This window comes from Petromyzon marinus, chromosome 11, assembly GCF_048934315.1.
Source record: "Petromyzon marinus isolate PM22_M1 ecotype Great Lakes invasive population chromosome 11, UKy_Petmar_22M1.pri1.0, whole genome shotgun sequence".
Taxonomy (NCBI): domain Eukaryota; kingdom Metazoa; phylum Chordata; class Hyperoartia; order Petromyzontiformes; family Petromyzontidae; genus Petromyzon; species Petromyzon marinus.
The window spans coordinates 7,864,368-7,876,476 of record NC_133677.1 but is presented as its reverse complement, the minus strand read 5'-3'; the positions used below and the strand labels follow the sequence as shown (position 1 = coordinate 7,876,476).

General features: G+C 44.4%; 1 protein-coding gene across 2 annotated transcripts in view; it reads right to left on the bottom strand.

Moving 5' to 3' along the window:
• Nucleotides 1-12,109, bottom strand: part of LOC116941265 (myoferlin-like) — an 88,981-nt gene that overhangs the window by 44,379 nt on the left and 32,493 nt on the right. The window contains exons 12-18 of one of the 2 annotated variants that reach the window (XM_076066346.1): nucleotides 10,152-10,278; nucleotides 9,121-9,224; nucleotides 8,630-8,698; nucleotides 7,642-7,685; nucleotides 6,884-6,966; nucleotides 6,052-6,090; nucleotides 1,261-1,376 (exon numbers count right to left, since the gene is read on the bottom strand). In XM_076066346.1, the coding sequence (XP_075922461.1) occupies nucleotides 1,261-1,376; nucleotides 6,052-6,090; nucleotides 6,884-6,966; nucleotides 7,642-7,685; nucleotides 8,630-8,698; nucleotides 9,121-9,224; nucleotides 10,152-10,278 (582 nt within the window). The remainder of the gene's footprint in view (nucleotides 1-1,260; nucleotides 1,377-6,051; nucleotides 6,091-6,883; nucleotides 6,967-7,641; nucleotides 7,686-8,629; nucleotides 8,699-9,120; nucleotides 9,225-10,151; nucleotides 10,279-12,109) is intronic. The other variant, XM_076066347.1, reaches the window with a different exon arrangement.

Below are 12,109 nucleotides of genomic sequence, written 5' to 3'. Positions count from 1 at the left end.
TTGCACATTGCGTACGGGGGCGGAGGCGAGTGCGGTTCGGTTTATTTATTAGCGTCGTCGGCGAGTGCGCCTTATGAATACCGGCGTTCTTTTGAAATGAAACTCCCATGTCAAAAATCGCACAAACACAAAAGTACAAAGATACACCTACAAAGCCTACACGATCTTTTCTAGATTTGAAGCGTTCGTGACTGCAAGGATCCATACTCTTTGGTTCTATTCGGTAAAGTCACGTAGGTAAAAAATAAAACAACAAAAATCACGACGTTTTCGGCCACAACACAAGTGGCCTTCATCAGGTGAAGGGACCGCACTGTCGCGAGGACAGCGTTGGAGTGAAGACAGACCAGCCCAGGTCGCGTCCTTTTAAGCTGTGTGGGAGGACACAAAACGCTTTGACAAAGGAATTAGCATAAAATAACCGTAAAGCGCAAGAGGACCGGCAAGGAGGGGGGGAGGGGAGTTTACAAATGTTGATGTGACGTGAAATAAGCTGCCTTTTTGAGACTCCATGTGCCCTCTGTTAGTCACTCATTCCTCGGCCCTTGCATGCCCCCTTGCCATCCAAATCGCTCTCTTTTTGTTATCACTTGTAAAAACAATGTAAAGCACCTTGAGGAACGGCACTCTATAAATGTATAAAGATAAGAACGCGCAGTGTGCTAACCACTGCCCCCCCCCCCACCCCGCTCGCCATATCTCACACACGTGCACATTCATATTCAACGTATTATCCTGGAAACAAGACCCAGTCACGTGTTTTTACTTTCTGCTGTCAATGGCATGGCGTGTGCAATGCGTGCGTGCGAGCGTGCCTTTGTTCAGCAGCGCGCACAGAGCAAACATACCAAACACCACATCCAAGAACCCTTCCCCAGCTGGAAGAGGCAAGGCCAACAACAGCCAGAGGGAGATGTCCCCCCCTGCCCCCCCTTTTGAAAACTGAACAGTAAGCGGTGCATCATCTTGTGCGAGAGAACGGCACCGAAAAGAATGCTCCGGAACCATTTTCTGAATAGGTCTCGATATCCGCATTCGTGGCCTACTCCACACAAAATTTATTATCGCTGGCGGCTAGGGGAAGGGAAAACAGCCTAGGGGCATCAACCACCACGGAGATGGAGCGACGAAAATCGGTCCATGTGCTCGGTGGACCGTTCCACCGTTAGGACTGTGCGATGTGGCGATGGGCTTGGTGACGTACGCCTTCGTCCGGCCGTCGGATCGAGCCAACGAGCTGCGCGTCGACGATGAAGTTACCTTGCCGAGGTTGAGGTCTTCGTATTTGTCGGTGAAGCTGCTGAACTCGCGGAGGCTGCCGTACAGGTTGATGTAGCACGGGCCGAACGTGGGCAAGAACCCAGTGGTGTCGTCCACTGGGGGGGGGCAAAAAGAACGCCGGCGACCGGGGCACAGTGGTCAAGCGTCGACGCGGGCGCGGGAGCGTTCACACACCGCGCGCGGTTCACCAGCAATTCGTCAAACCTCAGAATCATCGTCATCATCATTACCGTGGTCATCATTATCAGCAGTCACTGCAATCAATTTGAAATGTAAAAACATCAGCAACAGACCACCGCTTTTAAAACTGCTGTGGCACAACGAAACCTGTGTGAAAATTGGCCACGGTGCAATAGGTATGGTCGCACGGGGGGGGGGGGGGGGGCATGGCTGCGGTGGCCGTGGGTTGTTGGGCCTGCACGGGTTGGTGCGGAGACGGAAGCTGCTGCTACTGCTGCTGCACCCACTCAGATGGGACTCGGTGAGCATTCCTGTGGGAGGGCGTGCGTTGCCTGTGCCGAGCCCAGCCCAGCATGTCCATCATTGCGCACGCATTTCGGAATGCCAAATTGAGTTGTGAAACGCAACCCCGTGCACTGTATGGTAACGATACAAGGCATACATGCGGATTGCCAAAGTCGAGTGCTTAATACACGAATGCATTACGTAGATTTATATTGTAATATGTAAAGGCATATCCCCTTCACCGTATGTATATTCCTTTACCAAAGGACGCAAATAAAAATACATATGGAATCAAATGCATATTTAACCACAAATGTGCCATTCACTTCAGCTCAAGTCCCAACTTTGCAGCCAAACTCCATGTCGTGAGTCTTGCCACGCAGATCGCTTTTTTGCATGTCGCCGATGATCAACGTTGTAAAGGTAAACAAATTAATTCTCACACACAAACAAACTCCCGCGCCCTCATCCCAGTCAATCTCCCTACTTTCCTTCCTTCTCCTCCTCCTCGTTATTACCAGAATGCGTACCAACAATGTGCACGCAAAATGAGGGGGGGGGGGCACGCAGGAAATGAGTGGCCCCCTGTAAAAGAGCAAAAGGCCTTCAAGCTAAATCCAATCGTGCTCACCCCCCCCACCACCCTCCTCACAGCGTCACGCTGGACTGCTCCGGGGGATTGCCTCTGACGCAGCGAGAGAGAGAGCGAGCGCTCGCTCGCGTCTAGGCCGAAAGAGTCCACACTTGAACAAGACTCACTTCGAACAGCCTGTAATGAGGCAGTACGGCAAATAGCCTGCGCAAAACGAGTTATCAGCTCATGTCAGTGCTGGAGAATCTGAACGTTCTGAGCTTGTTCCCTTCCACACACAGCTCATATCGATGCTGAAGACGCTAAAAACAAGACGTCATAAGGACCGGAAAATTAATGATTGAAAAGAATGGTGGAAGGGGGGGCGGCGATGTGGAATGTGACCTTTAACACAGGTTTCATTGTCAACCTCGAGCATTCAAACATTTCCACAAATGTTTCAATCTGGTTAGTTCAATAATCCAGGGGCTTTACAGCATTTAGAAAAGTGAAGTCAATGATGCTAATTAGAGCACGTTCCATCACTGCTTAAACCGATGGAAAGGATTAAATAATGACCGTGTTAGACATTTCAAAGCCCCTGTATTAAACGAACTACATAGATAGAGATGCCTGTACAGTCAACTCTCAGTCATTGGTGATGTGTGTGTGGGCCCCGCCTGGATAAAACTAAAACAGGAATTAAAAACGTATTTAAATATTAATTTAACACTAGGCTATGTAGAATGTTCAGCTTTTATTATGTATTCAAATTTCTTTTTTTTTGCACCAGCGTGGTTCATCCACAACCCAAATAATCGAGAGTTGACCATACTGTCCGCTAAACACAGACGGTCAGTGTTGATTATGAGAACACACATGCACGCACACACGTTAATATCAAATGCACACACGGGATTAGGAAAGTGGTAAGGAAGGTGGTAATGATCCTGGAAATTGCACCCGTGTGGTATGAATTTTTGCACTCGTCTGCTTACGAGCCCTGAGGCAGCAAGTGGAAATTCCATATTACTATGGTTGGGGGGGAGGGGGGAAGTTTATAAGACAACCACAGTTGGCTTCCCTTAAAATTACACGTTTTGTGTCAACCACTGGAGGATGAAGTCAGAGTTGATCCTTGATTGGGATTTGACCTCTTGACCTCCGATTTGGAGCTGTATGCCCTATCCAGTGCAATGTTATTTGGTGGAAAATCAATACGATGAGAAACGGCACCGATAGCTTGCCACATCAACATTTCCAGGTCATTTCAACCCTCTAACAAATACGTATACATTTTAAATTCATACAGAATAATGTAGGTCAAACACAGAATCATTAAATTGTTAAGCTGCAAAATGTCTATATTGGCAAGAGCAAGAACAACTTCCAAGACTTGTTGAAAACGTACCTGATCAATGGCAACGTTAATTGCCGCTAGACTGTATTAAACGTGGCCAAAGTATATATATGTTTTTAAATATCACCAATAATAATTACGCGACGATGGTAACCGATGGGACAATAAACCTCGATTAGATATTCGACGACAGTGCTTACGATTCCTGCCACTGCCGACTGAATGAACCATCCGCCGTTCAGGGTCACAACAATTCGACTGGAGGGGCTGTTGTAGTCATAATGTGAGAACGCGCATTGACCACCAGTGCCCCTGGCGAATGGCAGAGAGTCAGATGAGTCCATTACAAGCGACACAGAGGCGAACTGAAGATCTAGATTCTTACACTCAATATATGAAATTGTTTCATAGATGTATCTGCTGCATACATATTCATCAACAAATTTTTAAAAAGGATGGATCGGCGTCCTCTTATTTAGATAAAAGTAGCAATGCAATGAGATGTATTTAACAAATGCCGATTACCGTTGTCGGTCATTTGGAAAACATCCACCGATAGTTACAATGCAACGCGATGGCAAACGAGTCTCGGGTTTGAAAGCGTGGCTCTAGGATGCTGTAGGAATCGGCGCTATTCTGCTTGCAAATATAGTCATAAAACGATAAGCTAAAAGCATGCTATGCATTGTGGCCTCACACAGGGATACACACGTGTGTGTGTGTGTATATGCAACAAAGTGTAACTTCAGCGACACTTCTCCGGTTCAATTCCAAGCTGTGACAGCCCTCGAGTCACCGAGGATCTGCTAAACGGGGGGATTCATTTGTGATCGATTGCAGAGTTTAAATCGCGATCATCTCAGCACGTTGGCCAATGATGATGATGTCAAGGTCTTCTGCAAGCATTTGCTGCGTATTGAAAAAAATTCAAACTGCAATGACCTACAAGGAAGTGGTCATTGAGTTTGGAGAAATGGGAACACGTTAGTAAAATTACTTAGCGGATGTTTTAAAATCCATAATGAGTACATCATGGTATTCAGTGAATAATTACAAAGTCAATTAAATGTTGAGGCCACATATCGAGTGACAAAATGCACATTAGCGTTTAATTTTCAAACATTATATATTGTGCACATGCTCTCCATGTGGTATTGACACTTTGGAGAGTTAATATCTGCAGATAAATGTGCTTGTGTATTGCACATTGCTCCGAATGGGACAGACGAAGTGTCTGCATGGATGTCAGCTGGCTGGGCCTCGCGTATAACAAAGCGCGATGCTTTCGACTACAGCGAGAACACTGCTGCTGCTGCTGCCGTCAGTCAGTCCGAAATATCCCCGACAGTCCACGATGAACTTCAGTAGGCACAATGACCCATCAAGGGGGGGAGAGAGTGGTGAAGGGTAGATTAGCTTGGTGTACAGATTATTGCAAAATCCAATGATCCATAAACATTCAAAAAAAATCACGTTCGTAAATAACACCGACTTGAAGGGAAACATATGCGACAGGCAAGACTGCAGTCAGTGGCCCTCGTTCATCATTTGATACGAGAAGGGGCCACACGCCGTTATATATTTTTCCCTTTAAGGCCAGTGTTATTGACAAATGCGTTGATTTTTGTTTGTTATTTGTGGCTGTGCACCACTGCCACTTCAGCAGCATTACCAACATAATTTTGCTACATTTTGAACGGCAATCCAGACACCTGGCAATCCAGACACCACCCACTTCCCTCCCCAAAGTTGGTTCTATGCCTACTTGTTCGTCCTGTTATGATGGGAACATTGCAGAACCGACTGATGACGAAACCGTGGTGGGCAGCAAGAGGGCAGTGGAGCAAATCTCACTGTTGCACGGGATGTACGCCCACGCCGAGCTCTCCCAGTTTCGCCAACCGGTCGTATCAAGCGGTGTCAAGTACGGTCAAGTAACCGCCATTGCACGGACGGCATGGGGAGGAGGCCCGAATCCGGCAGTGGATAGGACCAAATGACTGCAAAAGTACGCAATTAATGCAATGTCTTTGCAGTCATTGAAACATCCCACTCGTTACACGAAAGGCCAGCGTTGCCCAGCTTGCCTTGTCGAGAAAAATTCATAGTTTGTTTCATGCACAAACGATTAAGATAGGCAAAGCCACACAGCAAAGCTGTCGGTGATGTATCTAAGGAGCAGCGGAGGATCACTGCCACCCCCCACCCACACCCCTTTATCATAAATGGTGAATTCCACTGTTACAATTCAGTCTTCTGTAGCCACGCCATGCATAGTCAAATCCGTAAAGTGAGGAATGCACCATTTTAATAAGAGTTGGGAGGGGGGGGGCGATTTCACCACCGTTGCTCAAAATACACCGCCAACAATTACCACTACAGCAGGAAGCCCCCTGGGAAATGGAAGCGTCATCTGGGTTGCACAAGAAATGTACACACAAATGGAGATAAAATAAATGTTACTGACCGTACATTCATTTTACTCTTACGCAATCGTTGCACAGCGAGTACACAGGGTCGTGTCGAGGCATGCAATATTCCATGAGAGCGAAAAACCTGGACATCTTTACAGAAACTGAGGAAGAATTCATTTAACGCGTGCAGAAAAAACTCTCGTTTCTGAACGAGTCCAGCAAATTACCGGGTTTCCAATTCATTCATTTTTATTCAAAAACAGGTGTAAGTTTATCTGAAAGTTTAGAAAAAATTGATGGGACAGATCAGACGTACGCATCATTCCAAACAAAAAAAACACCTGATAAAAACATGTTCATCATACTTCAATTTTTCTTCTTCTTCTAAACAAATGCATTTAGGATGAGGTGAACATGTTTAAAATTGAACTAAGTTGCGCGGCTAGGCCATCAAATTGCAGTTATAATTTGGATGCTATGCTAAGATTAATACGTTAATATGATTCTGATCATCACAGTGCATCATTAGCCAAGTGATCATGAGCATACATATTTTGGAAATGTTAAGTTACTATCCAACTGAACATTTTCTTAATCAACTTGTGCAAACATTGCTTAGTCCGATTAAGCAGCCATTTCTTCTCCTGAGTATTGGAAACCGAGTGAACTTGTGCTCAAATGCCATGACCCAGTATACACCCACAGCTGGAAATAACATGAATTAAAAACATGCATGCATTTAAATTCTCCAGCGAGCGAATGACAAGAGGAATTAGCGCTGTAAATCTGTACCTTCCAAAGTGCCGCCCGCGAAAGAGATCTTGGACATGGAGAGGAAAGCTGTTCCGATAGTGTCGTTGTGACTCAAACGATCCCTATAAAGAAATGCATTTTACATACGTAAAGCAATCCCGGTAAATTACATTTAAAACCGGGATGGGACGAGGAACGTTTTTCCTTACTGGAAGACCAAATATGGCTTTCGAGTACCTTTTGCGGGCCCACACATTAACCGTGCACCCTTGGCATCATCCGAACGTCACGCGAAATAGACCGCAAGATGTGCGTGTCCACCGAGTGCAAGAGAGGGGCATGCAGTGACAGCGGTGAACGGGTGCGCTCAAAGTAGAAACAGCGTTGGCGCAGTTCAAAATATTATCACCACCGCCTAGTACACAATGAGTGCAGACACGATGCAAGCAGTGATCGATAAAGTATAGTTTGCGGGGCTGTTATCGGTGATGGGCCCTCATGTGGTCACGGGGCTTAGATTCCCTGACCTCGTGTTAAAAAAAGACAAAATTATACAACATTGAGGACTTAAAAAGAGTATAAATTCCACAAAAGAGTGGAAGGTGTAAATCAACGGCAAACTAAATGTGTGTATTATAATTTTAACACCTAACAATTATAAAGAGACAATGATAACATAAAAATAAACTACACGGCATCATTACCGGTGCAATATTAAAACAAAAAGTGAAGCGTCTAACAAGTTGTTACAATTTACAAAGCAATTAATAACATGCATGTGAAAAGTCAGAACTTGCCAGTCAAGTAGAGTTAACTTCATTCTTTCACACATGGAAGGAAACTGCAGATAAAGAATCACTATTATAAATGTGTACATTGCTTGATTTTTTTGCGTGCAAACATGCAAGCCCAACAAGTCTAAACTCTAAACTAAAGATTTGCATTCATTTGTTGCAAGTACGGTATTTGTAAATTTAATGATAGACAATAAAAACTAAACCTTAAAAAATAAATAATATTTAAACTCTTTGTGTGCTGTAATGCTAGGATCATGGAAAATGAATATATTATTAAAAAAATAATTATATCCCCTCATTTGTAGTGGATTCTCCAGGTACACACACATGTTTCCTCCCACACAAAGCCAGACACTCAATAAAGAAAGTGGTCAAACATCCCAAGGCAGGATCCTCTTGTAAAAAAGAGAGTCTCTGGCCACTCCACAACGTTTTCCTGGCTAAACAATTCCTGTATAATAATGTCAATCTGTTTTCTAGTTTTTCTATTCCTGCGCTGAATGGACCCTGCAGTTTGTGGAGTTCTCTTTGCTATAACATCGGGAAATGTCGCAGAAGTTGTTTTGAATGGAACCGACTGCTGATGAGACACTGAAGGTTAATAAAAAAGACCCAGAATGATTTGCCAGCTTAAAAAAATGCTGCAGGAATACATTTGCTTGGAAGGCCATAGGCTGATGAAAACATATTTTTTATTTAGTTGGCTAAATGGACTTTCTAACCATTATGTATTCAAAACAGACATTATTGTCTGTTCATTATACATGTTATCCTTTTAAAAACACAGTACACACAATGACCTTGTACCAAAACAATACTATGATGCTCATTTTCAAAAACTGCTGTTGTTTAATAAATACACAAATAGGTATTTAAAGACGACACTATCTTCCCAGGCTCCCCTTACTCAAAGCTGTGAGGTTTTCTCTTAAGCGAAGCGGGCTTCAGAATAAAACAGAACATATTTTACAATAAAGTTCAATCTCACCCTGACGGGCAGATTCAAAACCTCATTCCACTCTGGGTTTGCATTCTTCTGGATGATCCGCGTGCATTCCTGTTATTTTGGGAGAAGGGCAGAATGAAAAATGCGGCATAGAGCCAGTGAACATCTCATCATATGCACGACGGTAAAACAAAGTTTGAATTTACACAGCATCTCAAGCCAACTATGTCAAAAAATGCCGTGCAGAAACAGTGGGCAAATTGGTCTTGTAGTGTGCGGGCGGTCAGTCATAGCCGGAGGGGGGGAAAAAACGGAATGTCTTGACGCCTAAACTAGAACAGGGGAGGAAGGGAGTCGACAGCACAGATGGCTGGGAGGAAGGGAGTTCCAGACTGAGGGTGGCGGCAGGTGAGAATGAGACACTTCCCACTGCCAATGTGCTCTTAATGGATCTTGTAATGCATAAACATCCCCTCGATAATGACGCTCAAGGAGGCATTTAGAAAAACTAGTGGCGGCGTTTCACCGGTTACCTTTTTTCCAGCGAATGTGACCTCCAGGAAGGGGTCAACCAGATTCTTCTTGTTGCCCTCCATGCCGAAGACCTCCTTGACTCCCTGCAGGATGGCATCGTCCACTGCCAGGGTGATGGGCAAAGCAGAGGAGGAGGAGGTTAGAGTTAGGAAAACAAATCAGCCCCAAACTAAGCAGAACCGTTTGCTGTTATCAAACAATACAGACATTTCCCGTTATCATAATAAACTGTCCGTTATAATAAACGGTAGCTGTAATGGAAGAACCAGGCTGATGGCCAGAGCAACCCATTATTTTTTAATGAATCAATGGTCAGGAGCAGAGAGATTTTGTTACCTCTTCTCCCAATTGTGCTACGTCACAAGACGAAGAATCCATCTGAATCTCACGCAGAGGGGCAAGCCTCCTCGTGTAACAGGGCGCACCACAGAAGGCGCTATCACACGCGGTCCTTTCCAGTGCCCTCTTTGCCCACACAGTAGGAAGCAGCACTCTCTCATACGCTCTGCCACCGAGGGTGATGTTTGTCACACGGCAGTCAAACGGACGTGTTCTTGTTTTATTCTCAGGGGATGGAAGTTAGCCACGTTAAGTATAGAACCAGATTTAGTGCAATTACTTTTTTGGTGCAGTCATTGGTGAGGAGCCTGAGACCATCAACTCGCTACATTCGAAAATATTTTCTTAATTACAGTCTGCTGCCTAGATTCAAACCCAGGTTTCTCAGCGCACTTACTTCTGAGTCACCTGGCCAACTCCTTAAAATACCACCTGTTTAATAATTTAGTACGTAACGTGGCTACGAAATAACACCATAAATTTGATAAAATATTGGTTTAATTTTTGCTGTGTAAGTGGCATAAGAATGGTTTTCATTGCAGATGTGGTTAAAACAAGCACGAAATGCTAGCAATGCCTGCCTCCTATTGCATGCGATAATGCACTTCATTGCATCTGGGATGGAAACATGCGAGTAAAACGTCTGCGCGCCTGCCCGCTTGCTCGTTCGCTCGCTTGCCCACTCGCTCACTTTGTGGCACGTCCTCAGCTCGGTAGACGCGCAGAGAGAACACGGCCCCTCGCAGGTTCACCCCGGCCGGCCGGAGGAGATTATTTTCAATGTCTTCCTCATCCTCAGTCTTCACTTTCTTTTCCACCTGGTAGTGTAAAAAATAATAATAAAAGCTGAAGGTGGGGGGGCGGGGGGGGGAGTAAAAAAGTATAGAGAGATGTATACTTGGATTTATGTTGAGAGACCGGAAGATAAGCAGATGGGATTCGTGAATACATGCCGATAACTGACAAATCAAACTTAAGAAAAGTTAGTGGGCTTTGGGCAGGACAAATTTCAAGAAGTGATGATGGCTGATGTTCAAAAATGATGACAGTGGCAGCCGCTGGTGTGCAGGCGCTTCGTGGATTTTTACGTCACAGGATCACGGGAAATGGCGGCGGCTTTGGGAGGACTTCATCCAACAGTGGATTGAGAATGTCTGGAGACGATCATGAGAAGAAATGGATCAAGAAGCCGATTGAGGCTTTTCTCAACAACCATTTGTTCATCTGTGTCTATATTTATTTGTTTGAATGCTTTCCAAAAAAAATTGCAGGGCTGTGATAACATACGTTCTTGGCCAAGCCTTAAATATACACCAATACAATTAATACATTTCAGTGAAATACTCTTATTCTTGTCTACGTGGGTGGGCAGCTATCAAAGGATCCAATTATCCACAAAAACAATCTGTGAAAATTACTGATCTTGGCGAGAGAGATATTTTTTAAGGCTTTTAAAGAAAATGATGACATCTTGGGTTTCCATGTGAAAAAAATCATTGCAGTTTCCATTCTGACACAGAGAGGAAGGAACAATGCCCATGTGCTCTTTGTGAAACACAAAAAAACTCAGATAAATAACCTCCCCAGAAACTAACACTCAGAGAAATTCTCCCTTTGTCACACGCGCCAATGCACGTGACGTTGAGTGCAGCCAACGGGTCTCCGCCACTCAGTGCACCATAACATACGTCAATAATGGTGTTTGAAAAATCAAACAGGGCCTGGGCTAAATTTTACTTCAAACAGGATCAGCCACACACTGGTCAAACCCTCCGTGTAAAGCCAAGGAGGGCTCATCTAAATATTGTTGGAATTTACACACACACACACACCACAAGATCCAGCCGTGAAAAGACTGGCAAGGCACGGGCTGTTGGCAAGCGCCTATGAAAGCCATCACGGCACACGAGGGAGGGATTATTAGCCATTTCCACGCCTGGCCAACTGCCTCCCCAGTGCCGACTGTATACACACCACAACAGATATTAATTTGTTTGAGTTGACCTAGACGAAGTCCAACTAGTGCTCACCACTAAATGCCAGCTGTGGCCGGGAATCAAACTCAAGTAACCAGGTTCATAGTGCAGTGAGCTAACCACCGTGCCACCCTTCTTTGTACAAACACGCACACCACGACAAGTGTGTCAATGGAAACTTTTCATACGAGCACAAAACGAAAACTGGCCGAATTTTGCACAAATTTCTTGTGGTAGACAAACTCTAGGAATTAAGAGAATCTTTCCATTGACATGGGGAAATTATATCTACAAGGCACATTTAAAAAAATGTGTTACAGACTGAAATATCCTGTTGAAAATTCCAAATACTTTCGTTACCGTTTCCTTGAGAATTTTCATTTTGTGTGAATTGTTATACATTTAAATGAGACCTGTATAATTGTTTTATTATTTTAAGAATTGTACTAACTTTAGATTTTTTTACTCATGAATAATAATATACAGCGGTCATAACTTGTCTGCTAGGGAACGGTTCCTAGTGGTCTGCCCCCCATCTTCGTCACACATTTGAATAGTCCCACTGTAAAATTATAACCAAGTTCATTACAATTATGCAACACAGGTTAGGGAGCCTCGTGTCCTTGCACTGCTGTGCATTTCAAAAATGCGTCACCCACGGTGGCGATGGCAG